The sequence below is a fragment of the Callospermophilus lateralis genome, chromosome 19 (assembly GCF_048772815.1).
Source record: "Callospermophilus lateralis isolate mCalLat2 chromosome 19, mCalLat2.hap1, whole genome shotgun sequence".
In the NCBI taxonomy this organism is placed as follows: Eukaryota; Metazoa; Chordata; class Mammalia; order Rodentia; family Sciuridae; genus Callospermophilus; species Callospermophilus lateralis.
Genome location: NC_135323.1, coordinates 33,529,816 through 33,556,548, shown reverse-complemented (window position 1 = coordinate 33,556,548; position 26,733 = coordinate 33,529,816). Strand labels below are relative to the sequence as shown.

General features: G+C 44.9%; 1 protein-coding gene and 1 non-coding gene across 2 annotated transcripts in view; both read left to right on the top strand.

Moving 5' to 3' along the window:
* The window catches only part of Daglb (diacylglycerol lipase beta), a 28,547-nt gene extending 3,554 nt beyond the window's left edge, over positions 1–24,993 (top strand). Inside the window, exons 3-15 of the mRNA XM_076839890.1 lie at positions 4,332–4,503; positions 5,417–5,675; positions 7,537–7,659; positions 8,547–8,674; positions 10,597–10,723; positions 11,417–11,500; positions 13,156–13,233; positions 17,325–17,405; positions 17,492–17,619; positions 21,488–21,556; positions 21,638–21,710; positions 23,776–24,026; positions 24,134–24,993. Of these exons, the coding sequence (XP_076696005.1) occupies positions 4,332–4,503; positions 5,417–5,675; positions 7,537–7,659; positions 8,547–8,674; positions 10,597–10,723; positions 11,417–11,500; positions 13,156–13,233; positions 17,325–17,405; positions 17,492–17,619; positions 21,488–21,556; positions 21,638–21,710; positions 23,776–24,026; positions 24,134–24,332 (1,772 nt within the window). The 3' untranslated portion in view covers positions 24,333–24,993. The remainder of the gene's footprint in view (positions 1–4,331; positions 4,504–5,416; positions 5,676–7,536; positions 7,660–8,546; positions 8,675–10,596; positions 10,724–11,416; positions 11,501–13,155; positions 13,234–17,324; positions 17,406–17,491; positions 17,620–21,487; positions 21,557–21,637; positions 21,711–23,775; positions 24,027–24,133) is intronic.
* Positions 1,319–1,448, top strand: LOC143385525 (small nucleolar RNA SNORA42/SNORA80 family). The gene has a single exon (XR_013089480.1). It is a non-coding gene; the product is annotated as a small nucleolar RNA SNORA42/SNORA80 family (small nucleolar RNA).
* Positions 24,994–26,733: the final 1,740 nt, after the last annotated feature.

Genomic DNA, 26,733 nt, shown 5'->3' with positions numbered 1-26,733 from the left:
TCATATGTGGGTGATTGGTTCAGGAGTGGATGTGGGACCCAGTGTGGGCCACTGAAAGTCAGGAGCATGTGCTGGAAGTTTCTAGGGAAGTGCTTCCTTGCTGCTGTAGGAGAGATCATCATGGCTGTCCTGGGTGGTGCTGCTTCTCTACCCACACACTGAGGAGGCAGCCCAGTGAGAAGCCTGATTCCCATCTGCCTCTCAGGACCTGTCCTTTGAGTCTGCACAGGTTCTTCCTGCCTTTAAACCAGTTTGAGTTAGATTTTTCTGTTACTTGTTTCTAGCGGTATCCCAGATAAACTAAAAGCAATATCTTATAAGAACTTGCCAATTTAATATCCGATTTGTAGCCAGGTGTGGTAGCACAGGCCTGTAATCTTTGTGACTTGGGAAGCTTAGGCAGGATTATCACAAGTTTGAGGCCAGCCTCCTCAACTTAGGTTTCACTAAGTTGTGTAGGGCCTTGCTAAGTTGCTGAGGCTGGCTTTGAACTTGCAAGCCTCCTGCCTTAGCCTCCCAAGCTGCTGGTATTACAGACATGCACCACATGCCTGGCCGAAAATAAAAAAAAAATTTAAAGGGGGATGGGGATGTAGCTCAGTGGTAAAGTATCTCTGGGTTCAATTTTCAGTACCAAAAAAAAATTTTTTTAATTACCAAGTTATTACAAGTAATTAGTATTGAATGTCATTAAAAACATTATAGAAATTTCAGTGATGAATATCATAAAAAAGGCTTTAAAAAAAAAAAGGACAAATGGGAAAAGGCAATTGTAACACCTGAGACAAAGACAGAGACTCCTCAGTATATAAGGATTTCTACAGTGACTAGGAAGGGAACCCACAGGTAATAGAAACACAGGCAGACAGCATGAGCAGTAGAGAAAGCAAATTCAAACGTATAAAATATTTAGCCTCAATCACAAAATAAAATCCCTTAGAACCTTGCATGGTGATGCTGAGTAGAAATAGGCAGCTTTTTTTGTTTTCAGTGCTGGGGTGGAACTCAAGGCCTCAGCGTGCCAGGTGAGCCCTCTGCCATGAGCAACATCCTCAGCCCTCAGGCAGCTCATTTGTTGGTGAGAAAGTAAATTAGTTGAGTCCTTTGGGAGACCAATATGGCAATAAGAGCATGTGTATCTATTTTTTTCCTATATATTTGACTTGTGCAAAGGTGCACTTGTAGGGATCTTCATTGAGATGCTGTTCCTAGAAATAACACATCATATAACACTATGTGTATCCAAAGGTCACTGATTAGATGAACTGTACTTCATCCTTGTCATGGTCTGCTGTGCTCCTTTACATGAGAAAGTGATTCCTGGATTTGGATTTGTGGCAGGCCCCTTCCCTTGGACCTCTGATAGTGCCCAGCCCAGGGCAGAGGAGCCCAGAACCACTGCTGACCTCTGCCCTTAGGCTGCTGGCACTGAAGCAGGTTGCACAATGGTGAGGGGGAAAAAGAAAGAGAAAATAAGCTGTGAACAGTAAAGGGTGATTTCATGTGGGCTAAGGTACAAGACATTGTATGTTGTTTGCTGCTCTTTTCCACAGAATGTAATATGTGTTATTTATGTGCAGACTCTCCCTGAAGGAGACACAGCTACTGGCTTACTTCTAGAGAAGGGAACTGAGGACTGGGGTTCCGGGGTGGGAGGAATGCTTAAAATTTACTTTTATCATCATCATCATCACCATTATTTTGTGGACTAGGGGTGGATCCCTGGGCATTATGCTGCTAAACAAGTTTTCTACCACTGAGCTACACCTCAACCCTAAAATTGAGTTTTTATCAACTTGACCTATTTGAACTTTTTACCTCTGTACTGCTTCAGTGAGGTGTGTGTATTTGTGTGTGTGGGGGGGTGTTGTTTGTTTGTCTTTACATATTTTAATTTCAGGTCTATTTTAAAATAATTAACACATTGGTAACTTTAATTCTTGGTACAAGGATTACTTCCATTGCCCCTTTTGTTTTATTAGTCAAGTCTTAGTAATTAATCTGTCGTTTGAGCAGAAAGACGATATGTATTTAGCTTTACACTGATATTCTCTGAAATATCACACGTTGTAGAGGGAGTATTTGGAACAAAACAATTGAGTCATCCTTATCCAAGAGACTGATCCTCTTTTTCTTGGTTGTAAATACATAGCTTTGTTGGGAGCAATCACTGTTATTGTAGTCATTTTTTTTTCTTCAGTGGCACTGGCAGTTGAATCCAGGGACCCTACCACTGAGCTATGTTCCCAGCCCTTTTTTAATTCTTTATTTTGAAACAGGTCTCACTAAGTTACTGAGGCTGGCCTTGAACTTGGGATCCTCTTGCCTCAGCCTCTTGAGTGGCTGAGATTGCAGGTGTGTGCCAGCCACCACGCCTTGTTGGTTTATCTTTTTATTGCTGAGCAGTATTGCAAGGTGTGGATGTACTAGTTTAACTTCATATCTACTATAAGAGGCTTTGGTTAGGGCTGGACTGTGGCTCAGTGGTAGAGCACTTGCCTAGCATGTATGAGGCAGTGGGTTCAGTTCTCAGCACCACATATAAATAAATAAAAGAAAGGTCCATTACAACTGAGAAAAATATTTTTTAAAAAACAGTGAGACTGGGAAGACTATATTTATTTGCACATTCACTTTCCTCTCAGGCAGGTGTAACTATGGAAAGGGACCTTCAGTGTCTCATGTCTTTTCTGGAACCTTGATCTGAAGCACTCCATTTTGCTTCCTCGTCTATGTGTGTATTTCTTTAATGCAGCATTTGTAGCTGTTGTCACTGTTGATGTTTCAGATAGCGTTGGGATGTAAGGTGTTAAGACATGTTCTTGTTGAGGGTCCCAGCTCCCCTGGAGGCAGTGTCAGGGTACTGTTTTCTGTTTCTCTAGGAGGGTCAGTTATGTGGAACTGTTTTTACAGATCTGCTCCTTTATCTGTCCCTCAGAGAGAGAGAACTATTAGAAACAATTATTTTATAAAATTTGTCTTTGTGCCACAAATGAGTCCAGAGGTTGCCTAATATTTTTAAACGAGACTCTTAATTCTAACAGAGGATAATTTTTGAAATTAAAAAACTATTTCTTTACCATGTCATTCTTTAGATCTTAGATCTAAGATTTTTTTCAATATTGTTTTTGTTTTAATCATTTGGTATTTTTATGTTACTTAGATAAGTGTATCCCCACTTTTTCCCAAAAGGAGTTGATGTTTTACATCAAGAATTTAAACACACAGTGGTAGAGCACTTGCCTAGCATGTGTGCACAGATGTGTGCCCCCTTAGCTGTACTTAAATGGAAGGGAAGCTCTTCTCTGAGGAGGGAAGTGAGCTGTTGGTTATTTTCTATATTTCGGGAACCTCTACTGAAGACCTCTACTGATACTTGGATTTGTTTTACAAATACAATAAAAATGTCATGTCTCAATATCAGCCCTCCTCAAGGGGTCCCACACATCAGACTTTTTACTTCCGGGAACAGGGGTATAGTTCAGTGGTAGAGCTCCTGCTTAGCATGGGAAAGACCCTGGCTTCCATCTTTAGCACTAAACAAAAAAGAGTAGTTCACTTCCCCAAAGTGAGGACCACAAGTCAAAGAACCCCCGTCCCCCGTCTTACAGACCCAGATTATATTTCAGAAAGTACTACTTACTCCATCTGAGTCTCAGTTTCCTCATTTGTAAAATGGTATAATGTCTGAATCACAGTTCATGAAGATTAAAGAATAACAGACATACAGGGTTTAGAATGGTGCTTTGGACAGCACAATTCTTGTTTGTTTTTCTGACTATCAGAACCTGGGCAATGCACCAGGCAAGCACATCTGTAATCCTTGAGAATTTCAAGTTTGAGGTCAGCCTCAGCAACTTAGTGAGGCCCTAAGTAACTTAGCAAGACCCTGTCTCAAAAAATAAAAAGTGCTGGGGAGGTAGCTCAGTGGTAAAGCACCTCTGGGATCAATCCCCTGGACCAAATTAAAGCAAAACATAAAAAGAACCTGAAGGACTGTATCCTGCTGGTCTGGGACAGCCCTATGGCGTGCCTGTTGCCCCAGCCTGATTATTAACAGTGTCCCCTTTTGCTCTCAGAATTCTCTCCATTTGGGCAGTGCTTATGTGTTCACCCCAGTTAGAGCTTTAACCCCCATTGAAGCTGAGAAATGAATCAGGCTTTTTGTCGTGAGTTAGGCTTCACCTTGTCAGCTGCTCTCCAGTGAGGGCAATACTTACCAAGACAGGTGTGGGTGTGCACAGATGTGTGCCCCCTTAGCTGTAGTTATGTAGAAGGGAAGCTCTTCTCTGAAGAGGTAAGTAAGCCGTTGGTTATTTTCTGTATTTCAGGAACCATTTGTAACCCTGGACCACGGAAGTCGATGTCTAAGCTGCTGTATATCCGCTTAGCGCTCTTTTTGCCGGAGATGGTCTGGGCTTCTCTGGGGGCCGCCTGGGTAACAGAGGGCGTCCAGTGTGACAGGACTGTTGTGAATGGCATCGTAGCAACCGTCGTTGTCAGGTGAGGCCTTCTGTCTCCTCTCTTAGTTTTTTTTCTCATCACGGATGCTTTTGGGAGGCAGGTGAACAAGTCTTTCTGAGAAACAGGACAGGTAGCCCAGTGTCCAGTGGCTTCCTAGCAGAATTAGAATCAGACTGAGTGACTCATGGAAACTTAAGAGACACTGGTTTGTACATGAGAAATAATTTATTTTCCCTTATATATTTGTTGATGTTTTATTTCTTACTGGTTCTCATTTTTTTTGCATTCCCTCTCTTCTAAAAAGGAAAACTACAGATGACCAAAACTAAAAGTAGGATGAGAAAAAATAGAGTGACAGGAATGGCATCAGGGAATAATACTGTAGTAAGGTTTATAATATGGTTTCATATGTTCTAAGCTAAAAATTGACAGATGATCTAATTCCATCTCCTCCTGTTCTGAGTAATGGGTTCCTGCTGTTGCTGCCTTTCCTCAGCCATACCACCAGGGGGCAGCAGAGTTTCCTCACTGATAATGCATCTTCCCAGCAGCACAGTCCATGAACTCTGTGGGGCGCACGCGCATGGTGGGGCAACCTAGAAATGTGTAAACACATGAACAAAAGAACTATGGGATAGCGCACAATATGGAAATTCTTTTGGTAAAGGTAGTGCTGTGAAGAGCTAGTTCCAGCTGCTTCTGTGTTCATACTGCAGCTCTGCCCACCAAATAGTTCTGTTTCCTTTGTTTCTTTATTTTTACTACTCTAATCTTTATGGGGCCTGGGTTAGCTATGAGGAACTTTCTTGAAGAACTGAGTTGCTCGCCTCAGTCAGGATCTGGAAAATCCACATCCTCCTTGGGAAGGAGCACCTCTGTAGAGATGCAGGGGCTGAGCCATCTGGAGGTGGGGCCCACCGTCACTGAGCCTTTTCCACTCTCTGTTTTGCAGTTGGATCATCATCGCCGCCACGGTGGTCACCATTATCATTGTCTTTGACCCACTGGGGGGGAAAATGGCCCCATATTCCTCGGCTGGTCCCAGTCACCTGGATAGTAATGATTCAAGCCAGTTACTTAATGGCCTCAAGACAGCAGCTACAAGCGTGTGGGAAACCAGAATCAAGTTCTTGTGCTGTTGCATTGGGAAAGACGACCATACTCGAGTTGCTTTTTCGAGTACGGCAGAGCTTTTCTCAACCTACTTTTCAGTAAGCTGAAGGGATATGGTTTGGTCTCTTTCTTCTGTTTTAGTAAATGCTTCTCTGTGAAGATGAGCACACTGCATCTTGAGCTGAGCCCCCTAGTCTTCCAAAGTGGCATTTGAGAACCTGGAACCTTTGGGCATGGGGCTGGGGGCAGACACTGTCTGGGATGAATGCTCTGGGGAGCCATTAACTGCAGGGGCCAGGCTTTCTCAGACCCTACCTCGCTGGTCAGGTGCATCCTGTCGTTGACACCTGTTCATTGCATTGTTGAGGGTTTTTTTTCCAATACTTCAGATGGAACCCAGGGCCTCACACATACTAGGAAAGTGCTCTACCACTGAGCCATATCCCCAGCCCTCTTTATTTTATGTTTGAGGCAGGGTCTCACTAAGTTGCCAAGTCTGTCCTCGAACTTTTGATCCTTCTGCCTTGGCTTTCTGAATAGCTATGATTACAAGTGTGTTTCACTGTGCCCAATTTATACTGTCAAGATCTTGAATTCATTTTTAAGGAACTAAATAAGGAAGCTGTACATTTCGAGAATGGTTTTCTACTTGTCTTCTTATACATCCTCTGTCCAGCTGACTCAGTGGATACCTACCTGCATAGGCAGACTCATGCATCCAGGGTAATACCTGTGATTTCTTACCACTTCATAACATGATAGAAATGATAGACTACTCTACTTTTGAAAGAAAGCTTCAAGTGTTGCGGTACAAAAGAATGTCATTCTAGAGCCTTCTACTGATTTGAAAATATTTTTGTTTCGTATTTGGTGTGTGATTTTGTCTTTTCATGTAATGTTCTCTGATAAACTGCTGTTATTTTCTGTATTGAGACCAAGTAAGGAGGAAAAGTGTCGATATCCTCCATACCTTCCTGTCTCTCTCTCTCGCTTCTCAGTAGTGCCCGACTTTGTACTATTCAGGGCTGGCCCCAGAGCCTGACACCAGGCCACAGCAGCCTCAAGGGGATTAGTTAAGGGTGTTCCCCTGAATCTTGAAGGAGTGCTTCAACCAATATCTAAAGATATTTAGAAGGAGGAAGAAGAGAAGCTGGATATTCTCAGGATTTCTTATTCTTCATCATAGGCAGAACTGATGACCCAGAGGCCCAGTGACCAGTACATGGTCCTTTCTTGTGTGCTAGAAGTGCCTGCTGTTGGTAGAGGACTTCTGCTCCTCCATATCTGTCCTGAAGAAAAGGGTAAGGGGTAAGGTCAGACTCCAGAGGACAGCTCTGTTGCTTTTCTTATTTGGGGTTTCTTTTGCTGTATGCTGCACCCAGTAAGCATACATTCAGCCTCGTAAATCTCTGCTGTAGACTGTGTTTTAACAAAATTTTCACAGCGGGGCTGGGGTCGTGGCTCAGTGGTAGAGCACTTGCCTCACATGCATGAGGCACTAGGATTGATCCTCAGCACCACATTAAAATAAATACATAAAATAAAGATATTGTGTCCATTTACAACTAAAAAAATACTTTTTAAAAAAACTTTCACACCAACTTGAAATGATGTTATAAACTTGGGTTCAAATTGTGCATTACTTTTATGGTGGAGGATTTACCCATTTACTCCTCGACTTTATAAAAGATTTAAAATAGACTAGAAATAGTTAAGTCACTTGAAGTGGAAGTTTTAAAACAATCAATCGTACATTTGTCTGAGAACAAGATATGAGAAAATATTAAACTCACATATATAGAGAGTCCTACAAGGAAATTGCTTCTTCAATGACTTGTACATGTCATTATATCTATGTGTGTCCACATGTGCCTGTGAATGGTGTAAAATGAATTTTAAGGAGTTACTGGGTAGCTCCTGCTGGGTTTTAATGACAGGCCATTTTGATTTCTTTCCCAGGACACAGATCTGGTGCCCAGCGACATCGCGGCGGGTCTCGCCCTTCTCCACCAACAACAGGACAATGTGAGCAACAGCCAGGAGCCTAGTGAGGTGATCAGCCACTCCCCAGGGGACTCCCAGGTAACCCTGAATTCCTGTTGGATTTTCAGTTTTGACATTCACACCTCTGTGTTGATCTTCAAAGATACACAATTAGCCACAAGCAATTTCAATAGCAGTTGAATCCAGTTTGTGGCTTCTGCTTGTACTTTATCACCTGTCTGTGAGGCAGCTCCTCATCTGGAGTCCAGGAGGTGGGAGCCCATTCTCAGCCAATTTACCATCCATCATGTTTTCAAGGCCCTCTGTTTTAGGAAACTCACTGTTGGATTCTGTGTACCAGAAAAATTCCTTCTAGGGTGGGACTTGAGCCTGGTTCCTACCTCCTGGGGTGTGCTTGCATTCTTCTCTGAGGGGCAGAAATAGTTCATCTTTGCTTTATGGTGGTTTTCTGCCATAGATTTTTTTTATTTTTTTTTTATTTTTTTTAGTTTTGATAGACCTTTATTTATTTATATGTGGTGCTGAGAATCAAACCCAGTGCCTCACACATGCCAGGCAAGTGCGCTACTGCTGAGCCCTAGCCCCATCTGCCATAGATTTTTATGCTTTCAAAAGTGAAAACTGCAAAACAGGGTACTTGTGTTTCCCTGCTCCTTGCTGAAACACCCATTTCTTGGCAGTACCTCTTGCAGTTAGAACCTTGCTAATGTCTCCAGGCAGGAGTCAGAAGAATCCTCGGTCTTTTTGATGTTAGCTCCCTCCGTACTCCCTGAGTTTTTGGGTCCATCTAGTCTGTATTTAAGGATTGATTTTCCCTGCAGAAGTTCTCTGAGAGTTCTGGTCAGTGAGGAAAGAGCGGGAAGAATCAGGAATTAGAGTTCTCAGTTTTAAGATCTTAGTGTGTTCATCCTCCCTGTAATGAGTTCCTCTAAATTAAAGCTTTTTTTTTTTCCCTTCTCTTACAGGAAGCTGATTTGGATGCAGAATTAGAAAATTGCCATCATTATATGCAGTTTGCAGCAGCTGCCTATGGGTGGCCTCTCTACATTTATAGAAACCCATTTACAGGACTGTGCAAGATTGGAGGTGACTGGTAGGTTGGCTTGGGGTGAGGCTTCCATGTCCACATTTGTCCTTTAAAAAAATAAAAATAAAGTTTTATTTTGAAATCAGAAGTTTTCAAGTTGGGCATGGTGGCACACATCTTAGAATCTCAGCCACTCAGGAGGCTGCGGTAGGATTGAGTTCAAGGCCAGCCTAGGCAATTTAACATAGACCCTGTCTCAAAGTAAAAAGAGGAGGGCTGGGATATATCTTTGTGGCAGAGCATCCCTGGTGGGTTTGATCTCTGGTATTGAAGGAAAAAAAAAAAAAGCAACAAAGGTGACCAAAGATATCCCTCAGTCCTTTATCTGGAGCCACCTGTTCTGACTCATCCCATGTGTACTCTGTCAGCCTCTCTCCACAGGCATATTTCTTTTTCCCTGAACTGTTCAAGATTTACTTATTACTCCATGCTTTTTTACTTCAGCCTGAATTTTCTCAGGACATTCTTTTACAGACCTCTAATAAAATTGTAAAATAAAATTGAGGAACTTTATCTCTGATTATTAACTAATTTGCAATCGGTAATATCCCTCTTCATGATTTTTCCTCCACTGGGGATGGTTCTTTTCACTGTGGTTGTCACAGCTCCCTTTTTTGTTTGCATGCTGGGTACAGAACCCAGCCCTCGTGTGTGGAAGGCGAGTGCTGTGCCACTGCGCACCATCTGCAGCCCCGGCTCTTCTGCATAGTCTCCCTCAGCTCAGAACCGCTCCTCCGTCATTCTCTTGTCTTCCAGATTTTGACAGTTTGTAGAAGGGTCCTCTGTTTGTGTTTGTCTGATGGTTTCCTTGTGGTAGATCCGGGTTTTGGACTTTGGGCAGGGATGCTATGCTTTGTGTCCTTCCTAATGCATCCTGTCAGGAGCGCATGAGGCCAGTTGCCCCACTCCTGGCGCAGTTGTCGCTGATCGCTTGGCTCAGGTGCTGATGGCAGTTTCTGCCACAGACAGTGGTGCTTTCCTTCCATTTGAAACAAGAAGTCTCCTTTAATGAGACAGTTGAGACCATTTAAATATTTAGTTCCTCTCCAAACTTCCACCCAGTATCTTTGACATTCATTGACTTTTGTGTGCATCAGTCATTTCTAGAATAATTACAAAATTATGATTTTTCACCATTTCTTCTGCATTAGTTGTCATTCTGTTGTAAAGAAGAATTTTTTCTTCTTTATTATGTATTATTAATATTTACATATAGATTTTGACTTTACTCTGTGGATTAAGATTCATTGCTAATCATTTTCTAATATATATATTGTTTATTTGGTGCTCAAAGTGTCCCAGACGCCTAGGTCCTGTAGACTCTCCTGTGTCCTTTTGATATGTCCCCATCACTTTGTGAGCACTTCCTAAATTTCTGACGTTAAGATACTCATCTTCTTTTTCCCTGGAATGGTTTCTGCGGGGCTCCCCTTGCTCTCAGTGTGGGCAGTTGTATTTAAAAACCAAGATCTAAGTGTGTCTATCCCCCCTGGGTGTCATTGCTTCTGGGCTTTTCAGTGGACAGAGTTGGGGGGGAATAGCAATTTCATGCAGTTCAGCCCAATGTGTCTGTTAAATTGTGAGTTTAGCTGAGCAGGGTGGCTGGCACATAGCTGTAATCCCAGTGATTAAGGGGACTAAGGAAAGAGAATCCCAGTTCAAAGCCAGTCTCAGCAACTTAGCAAGACTCTGTCTCAAAATAAAAAAATAAAAAGAACTGGGGATGTGGCTCAGTGGTAGAGTGCCCCTGGGTTAATCCCCAGTACTGCAAAATAAGTGGGTGAATGAGTGCATGCATGCTGTTCTCTGTTAGCCAGGATGTCCTGGAAATTGTCAGCTTTAGTTCTTTTTTCCTGGGAAAATATGACAGTATCAGACTCCTGGTAAGGGTTCAGGTTGGCACAGTAACCTCTTTGCCCTCTTTTTAGTTGCAGAAGCAGAACAACAGAATATGACTTGGTTGGAGGTGATCAGCTCAACTGCCATTTCAGCTCCATCCTGCAAACGACAAGGCTACAATACAGGGACTTCATTCACATAAGCTTTCATGACAAGGTGCAGTATCAAACAGGGGCTCTTAACTAATTTTGCATCCTAGAGTCCTTTGAGATTCCAATGGGAATTAGGAATTATCCTTTATATAGTTCAGAGACACACACTCACCCCAAATCTTGTGTACTGTTTCAGGAGTTCACAGACCCCTTCCCCCCACCCCCTTGAATCACACACAGGTCCATGGATCCAAGTTTAAAACCCAGGTTTAACACAAGTTAGAACAACCAGGGTTCATCAGAGATACCATGCTGTCTCACCTGACTCCAGTAGGTGACAGGGTAGTGCAGCCTGAGAATATGGTGGCTAGCGCCTGTGGTCCTGGCCTCCAGGGATGGCCTGTAGCTGCTCAGCACAAGACTGAATTTATCCATCGAATGAACGATCATTGGTGCCGGGACCCAGATGAGGGAGGTGAAGTGAGCCTTGAACTCACCAGGGAGCTGCACAGTAGATTTGACCTACTGGCAGGGGTGAGAGAGGCTAAGAAAGAAAACCGCTGGTCATGACAGTTAAGTGTTTAATGAAGGCCTTTGGTGTGTAGTGTCAAGTGGAGCCCTGGCTGGTGAGGACGAGGTGGATGTGTTTCCTCCAGGTTTCTTATGGCAATTGCAAGGGATGCAGACATGTTCCAACTTTGTATTGTTAGCTGCATGTTTCCATTATGTAAGCCTCACACTATTTCTCATCCTTCAGGTGTATGAGCTGCCCTTCTTGGTGGCTCTGGATCACAGGAAGGAGGCCGTCGTGGTCTCTGTGAGAGGGACCATGTCTCTCCAGGTAACACTGGACCCTGACAGATTAGACAGGGGGACTGTGCTGGGAGCAGGGAGTACAGATCAGCTAGGCAGCCGCACTCAAAATGAAGGAAACATTGTTAGGCAACAGCAAAACCACAGGGAAACGCCCTGACAGAAAATGCGGAAGCAAATCCAAAATTGTGAAATGCTCCCTTTTCAAAACACTGTGGGATTGTTGGGAGCAGAGATGCCAGCAGGTTTGTCCCCATCTAGGGGGGCTCTGAGAGGAGCACCTGTTTAGTTCCCCTAATGAAACTTGCCTGGATATGTGACCAAGGCCCCAAACCCAAGGGACCGTTCCCTAAAATCTCCTGTGCCCATAGCCAGAGAGGACTAGTTGAGTCTTGCTGTTGAAAGTCACATGATGCTTCCCAAGTTCCTCTTCCGGTTCCTCACTGGCCCAGTCCTCTTGCCAGTCCCCAGGCAGCTGTAGGCCCCCTTAGTCTCCCCCTGCCCAGCGGCCCCTCCCGTGTTCCCCATCCCAGAGCAGCGTTTTTTCCCTCTCTCAGTGTGCTTTCCGGTTCCTTCTTGACTGCTCCTCTCTCTCACTTCCTCATACTTCTCTGCTGACCCATAAAATGTACTGAGACTCCACAGCTTGTGCCCTCAGCCCTCTTCTGCTGTGGACCAACTCTGGGGTGCCCGCACCTTGTTCCCAGCACCCCATACTTGCACCTTCGAGGTCATCTGGGTCTCCCAGGACCCTCCCCGCTCCCAGGCCTGAGCTTCCTCAGGACTTTCTGTTTATGTCCACTCTGCCAGCACCCCCCAGTTGCTCCTGAAGAAACAGTGGAGTTGTCCTTGCTTTCTCTGGTCACTGCCCAGTCCATTCTGTGTGGAGTTCTAGCCCAGGCCTCTGGCCATGTCCTCCGTTCCCAGCACCATGGCCTTTATTCTGTCCAGGCCTCCATCTCCATCCCTGTCTTGGCTCTCATCTTCCCAGTGTGTCCTTTCCCATCCTTTTCAAAAACTGGCCATGCTTCCTGCTGCTTTTAGTATGAAGCCCATGCAAATCACCTGAGGGGCTTTGTACAGTGTAGGTGTAGAGCCTCATCCCAGCAAGCAGCCAGAGTTTAGCTCTTGACTGTGGGCCTCAGGACAGAAGCAGTGCTTTGTTCAAAACCCTGATACAGCTGGGCATGGTGGCACCTGCCTATAATCCCAGCAGCTCAGGAGGCTGAGGCAGGAGGATCACAAATTCAAAGCCAGCCTCAGCAACATGGTCTCACTAAGCAACTCAGTGAGACCCTGTCTCTAAATAAAATATAAAGTAGGGCTGGGGATGTGACTCAGTGGCTGAGTGCCCCTGAGTTCAATTTCTGGTACCAAAAACATAAGATTAAAAAAAACAAACCTGGTACAGGCTCTGTGCTCTGAGGGTCTGTGGACTCTGTGCAGTCTGTTGGGTATAGGATGACTTGGATGTACCCACAGTCCCTTCAGGTACATGCCTTGTTCCAAGCTGCTGCCCTCAAGGCCTCAGGGCCTGCCTGACTCGTGGGCATTTCTGCTGAGGTCAAGCATCCCAGGGTCCCTTCTAAGCAATCTGACCAGGAGCCTGCCACCCACTATCCCTCAGAGGACATGAGTGCACGCCACAGGCTGACACTTCTCCTGTCTGTGCCTTTTTTATAGGACATCCTCACCGATCTGTCTGCAGAGAGCGAGAGCCTCCACCTGGAGGCCGAGGTGCAGGACTGTGTGGCACACAAGGTACAGTGGGGTCGCAGGTTCTGTCAGTGCCAATGGAATGACAGTCACCACATGCCAGCTGCTGCGCACAGCAAGTGCTAGTTCTTACTGTTGCAGTCCCCGCACCAGACCTACGGGCAGCGTGTGTATATGTGTTTTAGAAACTGGGTCAAAGAGGCGGAGTAACTTACTGAAGCCACATAGTTATTGGAGTGTCAGACTGGGCGTGTGAGCCAGAAACGCTGTGGCTTTCCTTCCCTCTTAATTAAAGTCCACTGTCACTGTGACAAAGCTCTTGTGCAATACAGAGCAGCAGAGAAAGAGCTCCTGCCACAGAGGCAGGGACGCCTTGGCAGTGCCGCACACCATCTCACAAGTTCTCTGTGGATGTGTGAGGAGCCAGGGCCTCCGTTTCTCACTGTGCCGTGGGGTGGGGCACAGGAGCACCACCTGATGGGACAAAGAAGCCCCCATGCGCAGAGCACAGCCTTAGGTTTTTAAACCATGCTTACAGTGTTCTATTTTTTTCATTTCTTTAGTAGATAGTGAAATATTCATAATAATATACATAATATTTGTTATGTTAACCATTTGTTTTATATTTTGGGTACTGGGGATTGAACCAGAGGCAATTTGCCACTGAACCACATCCCCAGCCCTTTTTATTTTTTTATAAAGGGTTTTGCTGAGTTGCTGAGGCTGGCCTTCAGCTTGTAATCCTCCTGCCTCAGCCTCCCAAGCTGCTGGGGTTAGGGGCATGAACCACCACACCTGACTAATTTTAACCATTGGTAAATGTACAATTCAGTGGCATTAAGTGTTTGCATAATGCCTTGTACCCATCACCATTATCTCTACCCAGGATTTTTTTTTTTAATATTTTTTTGTAGTTGTAGATGGACAGCATGCCTTTATTTTACTTGCTTATTTCTATGTGGTGCAGAGGATCAAACCCAGTGCCTCACGCATGCTACGCAAGTGCTCTACTACTGAGCTACAGCCCCAGCCCTCTACCCAGAATTTTTTATCATCCCCACCATAAACTCTGTATGCATTAAACACTAACAGCCCCCTCTGCAGCCCCTGGTAACCTCTGTCCTGTGTAGTCTCTTTGGATTTGTGTGTTCTAGGAACCTCACGTAGGTGGATTCGTCCACGTTTGCCCTTTTGCAATTGACTTCTTTCACTTAGTACAGTGTTCAGGGTCCGTCCACATTGTGGAATGTATCGAAATTTCATTCTTTTTAAATCTTTACAATTGTGCATCGTACGGCTGTGCTCGCTTGTCTATCTACTCACCCGCCCATGGACACTTGAGGTGTGTCCACCTTTGGCTGTTGTGACTAGTATGGCTGTGAACATGGGTGTGCAAACATCTGTTCAAGTTCCTCCTTTCGTTTGAATCTTGGGGTTGGTACCTCGGAGCGCAGTTGCTGGGTCGTGTGGTGATCCTGTGTTTGAAGGTGAGGAAGCACAAGTGAGCTCCACAGTGGCTGTGGCATTTTACATTTTCTCTGCGTCCTCGTCAGCACTTGTTATTTGCAGGCTTTGATGATAGCTATCCTGGGGGGTGTGAAGCAGCATCTCGCTGTAGTTTTGGTTGGCATTTCCCTGATGACTCATGAGGTTTGCAGAGCAGTTTGTTAACATTTAGGGAAAGTTGGAATGACTCACGTCCAAAGGTCAGAGGAAGGCAAGGACTTGACTTGCTTTTATATCCTTGGTATGAACAGGTGCTACTTCTGTAGTCATCACTTTAAAATTGACGAGTGTGAGTGTGAGTGTGAGTGTGGGCTGTGCACCCAACCCGGGCCTCAAGCGTGCTGGGCAAGCGCTCTGCCCCAGAGCGACACTCCCAGTGGGAATTTTTTCTTTAACCTTTAGCTGTCCTTTTGTGCATCAATTCACCAAAGACTGCAGTTTAACTGTTATTGTGTGTGTAAAGAACTTTGAACACCTCAGGGAGCCCAGGAGGCCTTCAGAACTCATGGGCTCTTTTCAGAGAAAGGCTTTCTGTGACCAGGAGCAGAGGCCTCTGCCTCGCACCAGTTGCCATCTCCAGTACAGTTCGTACTCCGGCTGGGATGCTGCTGCCCCAGGCCTGCTCTCTGCTCTTGGCCCTGCCGCTGTCCTCAGTGGTCAGAGCCCAGCCCCGTGCCTCCGGGAGCCATCTCAGCATTCCCTTGTTACCACGTGCCAGGTGGATGCTCACCCACAGCCACCGTGGGCCACGGTCTCTTTGGCTCTATGTGCAGAACTGGCCAAGGGTAGGAACCTGATAAACAGTGCCTAGAGGGAACCGTGTGGCAGTCTGGAGTTGGGGTCAGGAAGCCCTGTCTGAAAGGGCACAGAATGTCAGAGCTTCCGATTGATCCATCCTATGTGGTATTCTGCTTGCAGAATTAGCACATTATGCAATCTTATTTGCAGCTGTTGTAGAGATGATCACAATCAGTCTCCCCATCTTATGACAGATCCCCTTCCCTCCTCCTCGTAGACTGTGAGCCACACAAGGACAGGGCAAGGCCCTCTTGTCTGGGGCCTGGCAGAGAAACTGTCATGAGGAGGCTGTCCACAAGTGGACTGGCCAGCGGGGTTGTCTCCTCTGTTGGGACTGCATAATTCAAGGAGCCTCTGATGTAAAATAGCTAAATAGCTGTATTTGTTAGAAAGTTTTAAAATTTATTCTTTGAAGTTAAGCCCAAACCTGAACTTCCTAGAACTCACTTTTGACGAACTTTTTTTTTTTTTTTTTGGCCTTTGTAGAACCAGGGGATACTCAGTGTCATTGGTTAAGGACTGTATTGTAGCTAGACATGATGACACACCTGTAATCCCAGTGACTGAGAAGGCTGAGACTGGAGGGTCTCAGCCTGCTTCAGCAGCTTAGCAAGCCCCTATCTCAAAATAAAAAGGACTGGGGATGTGGCTCAGTGGTTAAACATCCTTTGGGTTCAATCCCCAGTACCAAAAATAAAACTAAAAAATAACTGTATCATAAGCTTTAACATTGTTCAGAAGTGGTCAGTCATTTATGATCAAAATGTGACCGACCACAGGAACTTGGCTGAAGTAAACTGCAGCAGGTCTGCAAAGCAAAGCACCAGGCAGCCACAGTGGAAGCTGCAGAAGTGTATGTGCAGGCATGGGAGGAAGCTCCTGGGTGCCGGTTTCTGTTCTTGCGACTAAAAGGCTCAGGGGTCACTCCAGTTGGACTGGGCTAACTGGGCTGCGCAAAATAACCACACAAGAGACACAAATATCTTTTTCTTTGGGGTCGCTGTGACGGCTCCTCTGATTTTAAGGGTCCACAGAAAGAGAGAGAGCAAGAGCACGCGCTGAGGAGAAGCTATTCAAATGAGGCAAAGGGTTAGGTTTCAGGGGGCTGAGTCTATCTTCATGATGTCCACTGTCAGCAGGTTGACTGACATCTGGGTAGGCCATACCCAAGGGTACAATAAGAGAAGGGGACACACACACAAGGCACTTCCATGGAAGATTCTATCCTAAATAGGGCAAGGGGTTGGGGCTGGGGATGTGGCTCAAGCGGTAGCGCGCTCGCCTGGCATGCGTGCGGCCTGGGTTCGATCCTCAGTACCACATACAAACAAAGATGTTGTGTCCGCCGAAAACTAAAATATAAATATTAAAAAAATTCTCTCTCTCTCTCTCTTTAAAAAAAAAACAGGGCAAGGGGTTATATTACAAAGGAACAGGTGAGCGTAGCTTCATCCATGGGGCTGTAGCAAGACACACCCAGGCACAAGACACCGACCTTCAGACCCAAGAAGGGTGGGGAAAGCTCTACCACATTTCTGTGACTGAGCACCTCAGCACCCAGCTGGGGAGTGTGACTCAGTCACGTGTAAGGTTGGTCTCCCACACCTGGGGGCATCCTGATTATTTTTTTATCCATTTTATAATAGACTATGTATGTAGTGAGCACCTGTTTCATGCCAGAGTCTGCCCTAGGTGCCAGGAAGGCAGCAGAGAACAGTAGGGCCCCTGACCGCTGAGTCGGGTCCTGTTGGGGAGGTCATTAGGGAGTCAGCAGTGAGTGCACACTGTGGGGTCCTGTGTGTGAGCCGTGCTGACCTGCCTGTCTGTTTCAGGGCATTGCTCAGGCTGCCAGATACATTTACCGACGACTCGTCAATGATGGGATTCTGAGCCAAGCATTCAGCATCGCTCCCGTGAGATCCTGTTTCGTTCTTTCCTTCCCCTATCATTAGCCATGTGTTGTTGTTTGCAGTTACTCACTCTGCTCTTCGTCCTCCAGGAATACCGGCTGGTTGTGGTGGGGCACAGCCTGGGCGCAGGAGCAGCTGCCCTGTTGGCCATCATGCTCCGGAGCTCCTACCCCCAAATCCGGGCCTATGCCTTCTCTCCGCCCCGAGGGCTGTTAAGGTAATGCCATGCTGTCCAGCGCTTAACAGGGGCTGCCCACAAGCTGTCTGGTCCACTTTTCTTTTTTGGGGAACCAGGGATTGAACCCAGAGATGCTTAACCACTGAGTCACATCCCCAGCCCTTTTTTGAGACAGGGTCTTACTACGTTGCTTAAGGCCTCACTAAATTGCTGAGGCTAACTTTGAACTTGATCCTCCCGCTTTAGCCTCCTGAGCTGAAATGATGTAAATCTAAGATTCATTTTATATAATAGACTATTTTTTAGAGCAGATTTGGGTTCACAGCTGAATTGAGCAAAGGTACAGAAAGTCCCTGTCTCCCCCACACTTACAAGCCTCCCCCATTGTCAGCACCCCCAGCTGTCACCTCTGGTAAACCTACATTGTCACATCTCTGTCACCTAGTATCCATAGTTTGTGTTAGGGAGTCTCTTGAACGTGTACATCCTATGGATCTGGATAAATAATGACATTCTTATGAATTTGCAAAGTATTTTTCTTTGCTGATTCATTATTCTGATTGGACTGTCCTCTGTAACCTTTCACCCTGATTATTTTTTTTTAATTGTACCACAGTTAAAAAAAAAAAAGACAAATTTAGAATAAAAAATAAGAGAATAAAAAAGGGCCTTGTGCCTAATTATAGAAAATTGGGAAAATATAGAAAAGTGAAGAGATAAAAGATCCTTCCCCCGCCCCCCCCCCCAGTGCTAGGGATGGAACCCAGGGCCTAGATGTAGTAGGCAAGTGCTCTACCACTGAGCTACACCTCAGCCCCTACAATTTTTTAAATAAAATTAAAAACTCAGAGTAGCAAACATAGCTGGTGCAGTGGTACGTGCCGTGCCTGTTGTCCCAGCTACCACAAGGCTGAGGCAAGTGGGGGGGTTACTTGAGCCTAGGAGTTTAAGGTGGGCCTGAAACCTCATCCCAAAAATTCATGTAGAGAGAGTTCATTGTGTGAGCTTCTATTTAATTAGCTTCAGTACAATAGTCTATCAACATATGGCTCATCTTTTTATGTACTTTCACCCTACTTCCCACGTCCCCCACAGCTGAGTTAACTTGGAAACAAATCTGAGAGAGCATATCATTTTATCTGTAAATAACCCTAATATAAGTAAAAGATAAAGGGGTTGGGGGCTGAGAAAAGGGGGATCACGAACTGAAACTGATTTCCATGTAACTATAATAAACTCTAAAAAAAAAAAAAAAAAAAAAAGGAAGAAAAGATAAAGGGCTTGGTAATTTTGTTTTGTTTTGTTTTGGGGGGTAAACTGGGGATTGAACCAGGGGCACTCTACCACTGAGCTACATCCCCAGCCCTTTTTATTTTTTGAGATGGGGTCTCACCAAGTTGACCAGGCTGGCCTCAGACTTGTGATCCTACAGCTGCAGTCTCTTGAGTAACTGGGATTGCAGGCACATGCTCCACTGCACCCAGCCACCCAGCTTTAATCCTTTTTAATAATGTCTTAATATCTAGTAATAGAATCACATTTCCCCAGCTATCTCCTAAATATTTTACAATTGGTTTGTCTGTATTAGGATCCAAAACAAGTTTCTTACATTGTATATGGTGCATTTGCCTTGCAACTGTCTTTTTTTGGAGGGAGGTTGGTTCCAAGGACTGAACTCAGGGGCACTTGACAACTGAGCCACATCCCCAGTCCTATTTTGTATTTTATTTAGAGACAAGGTCTCAGTGACTTGCTTAGCACCTCACTTTTGCTGAGGCTGGCTTTGAACTCGCAATCCACCTGCCTCAGCCTCCCGAGCTGCTGGGATTGTAGACGTGCTCCACCGTGCCCGGCTGTACCTGTGTCTTTTAACACAGATTTTTCCCTCTCTTCTGTATTTGTTGAAGAAACCACGTCGTGTGTGCTAATGAACTTGTCCCCTTCTGGATATATATCCATAGTGCCATTGAACATTATCTGTCTCACCTAGGTTGTTTGTAGTTCTTTGAAAATGGTACTGAAGGATTTGATCAGATTCAGGGTGCACTTCCTGTCCGTATGACATCGTGGGGATGTGCTTCCTGTTGCATTGCCTCAGCAGCTGCCCTGTGTCTGCTTGCCTCCCGTGGCGTTAGCCCTAATGATTGTTACTGAGATTTGGTTTTTATTGGAGGTTGTAAAATGGTGATAGCCTGCTTCTGTTATTCCTTCTCTGTTATTTAGTTGAAAATTTAAAAACCTATCTGCAAATATCGCTTACTTTGAGGTATGTAGTTCATACAGGAAATTCAAGAGAGATACATAAATGCTGGGATCTTTCCACCTAGCGCTTCTGGGAAACAGTCCCTGGCCACATTGACTCCTTAGCCTGTCAACATATGAGCTGTCCTGGCCATGGCCACAGCCACAGCCACGGGGAGTCCCTTCAGATTAGTTTCTCTAGCCTTTGACCAACCCCAGGTGTTGGCTAGTTTTCTCACTTTCTGATAAAACAAACTCTCCTAAACTTTTGGGCTTAAAATGGCCTTAATGTTTTTTTTTTCTCTGTTCTAATTTGGAATCAATCATACTTCAGGGAGTGTCAGTTCCTATTGTGGGAAACAGGACTTAAGAGACTGTAATGCAAAGTCAGTTGTGGCTCCTTTCAGCAGAAAGAGTCAGGAAATGGTTTTGTTCAAACCCTTCTCCTGTGTGTGTGTATAAACACAGAGATCAGGGATTGAGAATAGTAACACTAATGTAGCTTCCAACAGTGTGAGTATCAGAAGTAGCTCCAGAGTTCTTTGCAGTTAGTTTGTTCATAGGATCTACTCCTGCTAGGGATATATGATCAAATTGCAGTTGTTTAAAGTCACTTGAAATAACTGATTCATGTATCTCATTCGGCTTTTGATTTTAGAGATTATTTGTGTTATTTGATTATGTTCTAATTATGTTAATTATTACATTAACAAAATGTTAACATGGTTCCAAAGACAACCCTACAGAGCAGATACCTTCAGAGAAATTTAGTTTCCATCCTGTTCCTTCAAATGTCCTTTCTTTCATTCCAGAAGTAACTATGTCTGATTTTTCACTTTTCATTATTATCATATATCAAGCATATCTTCTTCAACTTTTTTTTTATTTACTTTTTTATATGGTGCTGAGGGTCAAACCCAGTGTCTCACAAGTGCTAGGCAGCTGGCTCTGCCAGCCCCGGCCCTCTTTTTAAAGGCAGTTATTATACCTGCTCTTGTGCCTCATTTTTATTCCTTTAACTTCAACAGCATAATCTTTTTTTTTTTTTTTAAGAGACTTTTTTAGTACTTTTTTTTTTTTTTTTTTAGCTTTTCGGCAGACACAACATCTTTGTATGTGGTGCTGAGGATCAAACTCGGGCTGCACGCAGGCCAGGCAAGTGCGCTACTGCTTGAGCCACATCCCCAGCCCCAACAGCATAATCGTTGAGTGCACCATAACAGTACCCAGAACCCTGTCTCACAGCAGTAGAGAACTCAAGTGGACAGTTATAGGCTGGACCCAGTTTTCTGTGGACAGATGTTTGGGTGGTGACCAGCCTCTGCTTTTCAAGTAGCACCACAATGAATAGCTTTCTGCCTGTCCTCTTACATTCTTGCCTCTTGCATTCTTAGGTAGCTTCTGCTAGGTGGGGTGGCAGGGCCAAAGGTCAACGTATACCTTGGTCTGCTCTCTGGATCCAGTCTGACACTTTGCTGTGGAGTCTTCATTGAATGTCCGTGTGGCTCTAATAGAACCTGGCGAGAGCTGCTCTGGCTCAAGCCACTTCTCCCCCCTGGAGGACAGAGAAGAGCTATACCAACCTCCCACTGACCTAGCAGTGTTGCTTTTTTTCTCTCTAAAACTGCAGAAGACTGACTTGGCATCTCTTGTTTAAAATTTTCAGCAAATCTCTTTACGAGTACTCCAAGGACTTCATTGTGTCACTTGTCCTGGGAAAGGATGTGATTCCCAGGTCAGTGTGCTGGATGGTTGGTCAGTGGGTTGGGGTAGTTGAAAATACTGAGTACTGAGAATCTCATCTTTTGCTAAACAGGTTAAGTGTGACCAACTTGGAAGATCTGAAGAAAAGGATCTTGCGAGTGATTGCTCACTCTAATAAGCCTAAGGTAATCTGGGCACCAGTGTTAAGAGGGTCTGCAGGGAGAGGCCTTATGGAGCTCAGGAGCTCTCTGGACTCAGCCTTGGGGAGGGCATTTTAAGCTGTTGCTCTAAATTCTGTTGCTGCCCTCTGAACAGATTTTTGTCTAGGACTTTGATACCTAAGAAAGCAGATGGCTAAAGCAAGTACACGAAATGCCAGTTAGGAAGTACTGTAACAGAATAATCCTGTTCTAGTTAAGTGTTTTGCCTTCTGCCAGACTTCCTAGGCCTTTTTTGTGACTATTCTGGTGCTTTTGGTAATATTGTCTGTGGTTAAGAAAATAAGATTTTAAAATAGATTTTAAGGCTGCTAAATCAGATTTTATGTCCACATTATAGATATTATGCAGTTGTAAAGACTGATAAAAGCTGGGAGTGTAGATCACTTGCCTAGCATGCATCAACCCCTGGGTTTGATTCTCAGCACTGAAAAAACAGGTACATGCCTGTAATCCCAGAATCTCAGAAGGCTGAGGCAGGAGGATCGCAAGTTTGAGGCCAGCCTGGGCAATTCAGACCCTGTCTGAAAATTACTAAAAAGGGCTGGGGATGTAACTCAATGGTAGAGTATCCCTGGATTCAGTCCCTAGTACAGCAATAAATTAATTTATTTTAGAGGAGAGAACAGTATATGAGCAGAGGGAGGGGACAAGGAGCTATTTATAGACATGTATGATTGGTTTTGACAAAAATTTTGAAAAATATATACCAAATTCCAAAATGTTATCTTATTTGGATAATGGAGTTGCAGATGATCATTTCTTTTCTTTTGTTTTTTAAACATTTATGTTTTTAGTTGTAGTTGGACACAATATATTTTTATGTGGTGCTGAGGATCGAACCCAGGGCCTCGCACGTGCTAGGCAAGCACTCTACCATTGAGCCACAACCCCAGCCCACTTTTTTCTTTTTTTGACAGGAGAAATAAGTCTTTATTCAGTAGCCAAAGAATGGAAAAGAGGGAGCTTTGCTCATAAATCAGCTTCTCCACTTAAGGGGGCCAGGGTTACAGACACAGATAGGATTATTGATGGCGAGAGACTGGGTAGTAAAGGGGAGGAACACATGACTTTTTTGTGATTAGGTAAAGATCTTCCAGAACTCAGGTGCCACCTCTTTTTGTTCCTTTTATGGTCCATTTTTTCCATTCATGGCAGCTGGTATATGTCTTTAGCCTTAGAGTAGGGAGACAGACAGACACAGACATTAGGCAAATTCAGGTCAAATCAACCTTATAGTTCTGGACAAAACATTTCTCAGATGATCAATTTGTCTATATGCAAAGCTGAGTAAAATCTGACCCAAAGATTAAGGCAGCAAAGGAGAAGGACACAACATGAAGGCAGAGATGCCAAGTGGTCATATCCCAGTCACCCATTTGATACTTGTAGGCCCAAGTGAAGTCAGAGATTTTAGCAAAAATAGCCTTCAGGTGCCTAAAGAACAGCCAAGACCCCCTTCCATCACAGCCCACACAGCAGAGGTGTCTTCAGTTCTTTAACTTCAACTTTTTTTTTGGTTTGTTGCTAATTAGGAAAAAAAACTAAATTATCCTTGTATCAGCCATCCTCTCCAAATTTCCTAGAAGGTAGTTTCTAAAGGCTGGGGTGTAGCTCAGTGGAAGAGCATATGAAAGGCCCTCGGTTCAATCTTTAGCTCCCCACAACCCTGAGAAAGAGAGAAAGAAAAAAAAAAAAAAAACTAGTATTAGTATCTTTAAGGGCAGGGTAAAACTAATTTCCAAAATTTCATGAAAAGAATTAAGGCATAAGGCCCAGGGGTCCCATCTCCAGCACCACCAAAATAAAAAGTGATTTTTCTCATCAAAATATGCATAATATAGTTTTTAAATATTGCTACAAGTATGTTGGCTTTATCATGCAAGAGGCACCCAACACTGGTTTGGGTGGTTTGGCTGAGAGGACTTCCTGAACCTGAGGGTTGCTGCCACCTAGCAGTCCTGTGAGATCCTTCTGGTAAGGGTGGCAAATCCTCAGAGGACCAATGTTCTGTCTTGGTTCTCACCCTCAGTACAAGATCTTGCTGCAAGGCTGCTGGTACGAACTGTTTGGAGGGAACCCTGATAACTTCCCAACTGAACTGGATGGGGGTGACCAGGGAGACCTGACACAGCCTCTTCTTGGGGAGCAGAGTCTGCTGACACACTGGTCCCCAGCATACAGCTCCTCCAGTGATTCCCCACTTGACTCTCCACCCAAGTACCCGCCTCTGTATCCTCCTGGCAGGATCATCCACCTGGAGGAAGAGGGCAACTCTGGGAGGTGAGTGTGAGGGGTGCAAGTCTGCACTCACCACCAGGGGAAGAAAGTGTGTGCTGGAGACCAACTCAAGAAACGCTCACTAGCTAGTATTTTCTTCTCTGTTGAAGGTTTGGCTGCTGGGCTGCTGCTCGGTATAGAGCAAGGTGGTCACATGAAGCAGAATTCAGCAAAATACTCATAGGCCCAAAGATGCTGACAGACCACATGCCAGACATCCTGATGAGAGCCTTGGACAGCATGGTGGCCGACAGAGCAGCCTGTCTCTCCTGTCCAGGACAAGGGGTCTCTAATACAGATGTGGTGTAATCAGGTATCCTGGGAATGGCCCCAGAACAATGGATTCACACATTAATTCTTAAACCAACTTAATGCGCAAATAACTTCCATGATGCCAGTACACTGGATGCCCACTGACAGGAATCTGATGGGTACTCAATTTAATGAGCTTCAAGATGACTCAACAGTCTGTTGGAACTACTTTTGATCATAGTGGCAGCAGGATCAGGAGTCAGGGAAGCGTGCCAAGACTACGGGGCTGCCAAGACAGCAATGTGGAGAAGCCAGGTGGAAGCAGCTCCCCCACCCACGCCACCTAAGAACGGCCCCAAAAGGGCAGGAATCCAACGGCATTTGAAGACCCTAAATGGACTGTAGCCTTCCCCCTTCAGGGTCTTGTCCTGCCACCACTTAGGTGGGTCTGAACTAGGATGACAGGTGAATAGTTTATTTTTCCATATCTCAGGGTACTAAGGGCAGCCCTGAGCTCCGTCTTCAAATGAAGATGAGCCAGGTCGGGAGGTAAGCAAAAGGCCACTCCTGCTCCCTCAGCCTATGGCTCTGCCTGTGTTTACACCACCTGGGTGTTTAAACAGCAAGAGTTGATAGTTTGATTCTCATGTATTATTTTGGCTCTGAGGCCAGCCAGTGGGTTCAGAAGTTTAAAAAATAAAGTACTTGCACACCATGAGTAATATTTCCAGGTAGGTTCGCTTTACTGAGTTGTTTTACAGCAATTGTGTTTAAGTATTGGCTTTTTCTGCCTACTGTAAACAAAAATGAAATCTTACATTTTCTGGGCATTCTGGCTAAATATTAAAGATGCACAAGTACCCCGTTTCACCCACAAGACACCCAATAAATAATGGTTGAGGAATTTCTCTGAAAAACATAAACCCACAAGGATGGGGGAAAGCCAGAGACAAGAACAGTTGGCTCAACAATGACTCCCAACCAAGCGCTGTGACCACCTGTGATCCCCATGGCTCAGGAGGCTGAGGCAGGATTTTGAGTTCAAAGCCAGCATCAGCAAGTGAAACCCTAAGCAACTTGGACCCTGTCTCTAAATAAAAAAGGCTGGGGATGTGGTTCAGAGATTAAGCACCCATGGGTTCAGTCCCTGGTAGCAAAAAAAAAAAAAAGATTCCCAAGTAGGAAAGATGAGCTAGCTGGTTCACCACCCAGGTTCCTAGGAACTGAGCAGATGTGAAAACAGCTCGGTCCAAGGGGTCTGAGGGGGAAGAAAAATCTGGTCTGGCCCCTTGCTCTGGGGCAGAGGGTGGGGTCTGTACATCAGCAGTTGAGGAAAGGGAATGACTTTCCTCAGCATTTCTCACTCTACTCCCTGGACAATCGGGGAGAACACGCCAGACAAATCTGACCTCTGGAGACCTTACTCAGGTAGGCCCCTAGCTGCCTCCATGTCTCTTAAGTTTACATGGGTTCAATCCCCCTTCTGAGGGAGAAGGGGACAAATATCATAAGAGTACCCCACTGCTGCCAGGTTTGCCTCAAAACACAAGTTTCTACACTTCCTGGGGGCAGATGGGGAGAACTGACTTGCTGCCCTAGTGCCCACCACATGCTCCCTTACCAATGAGGAACAAGAACAGAAGTAACAATACATAGGCTGAAGCTCCAAACAACCCCAAGCTGAAGCTGGGGCCAGAGAGTGCTGTCATCATAAAACTGACCCAAAGAGCTAAACAGTGAAGAGTTAAAGAACATCTGAACTGAAAGCATGAGATAAATTATCAATCTAAAATTTTAGAACAGGCCATGAGTATCACAGTAGAATGGCTATATTCAAAGATGTAAAGGCTCAAAAATACACACTTTCCCTTCCCCCATGTTCTCAGGAATCTCTTGGAGAAGTTATTCATCAGGGTGAAGGAAATAAAAGATCAACATATAAGAGGTGGATGTCATCAAATGGTTTTGAGACTTAGGAAAATCTTGAGACTCAGACAACAGATGGATGCTGACTGTTGAACTTTTAGTGAGTACACAGAAGCTGGGTGTGTTTGGCCCACACCTGTAATCCCGGAGGCTCAGGAGGCTGAGGCAGGAGGATCTTGAGTTCAAAGCCAGCCTCAGCAATGGCAAAGCGCTGAGCAATTCAGTAAGATCCCGTCTCTAATTGAATACAAAATAGGGTTGGGAATGTGGCTCAGTGAGTTCAATCCCCAGGACCCTACCCCAAAAAAATAAGTACACAGAAAACCAAATTAAACATTATCCCAGAGAAAACCAAAAATGTAGGAAAAGAAGGGAAAAAAAGAAAGGCAGAGTTACTACAAAAGAAAAATAGAAGTAGTCTATATAGCAATAATCACATAGATGCTTAAAAAAAAAATCAGTATTTCAAGAGTGGGAAGTGTTTGAGGAGGAGGGTCGCAGTCAGGAGAGAAAGCCTCAAGCCTTTCACCAT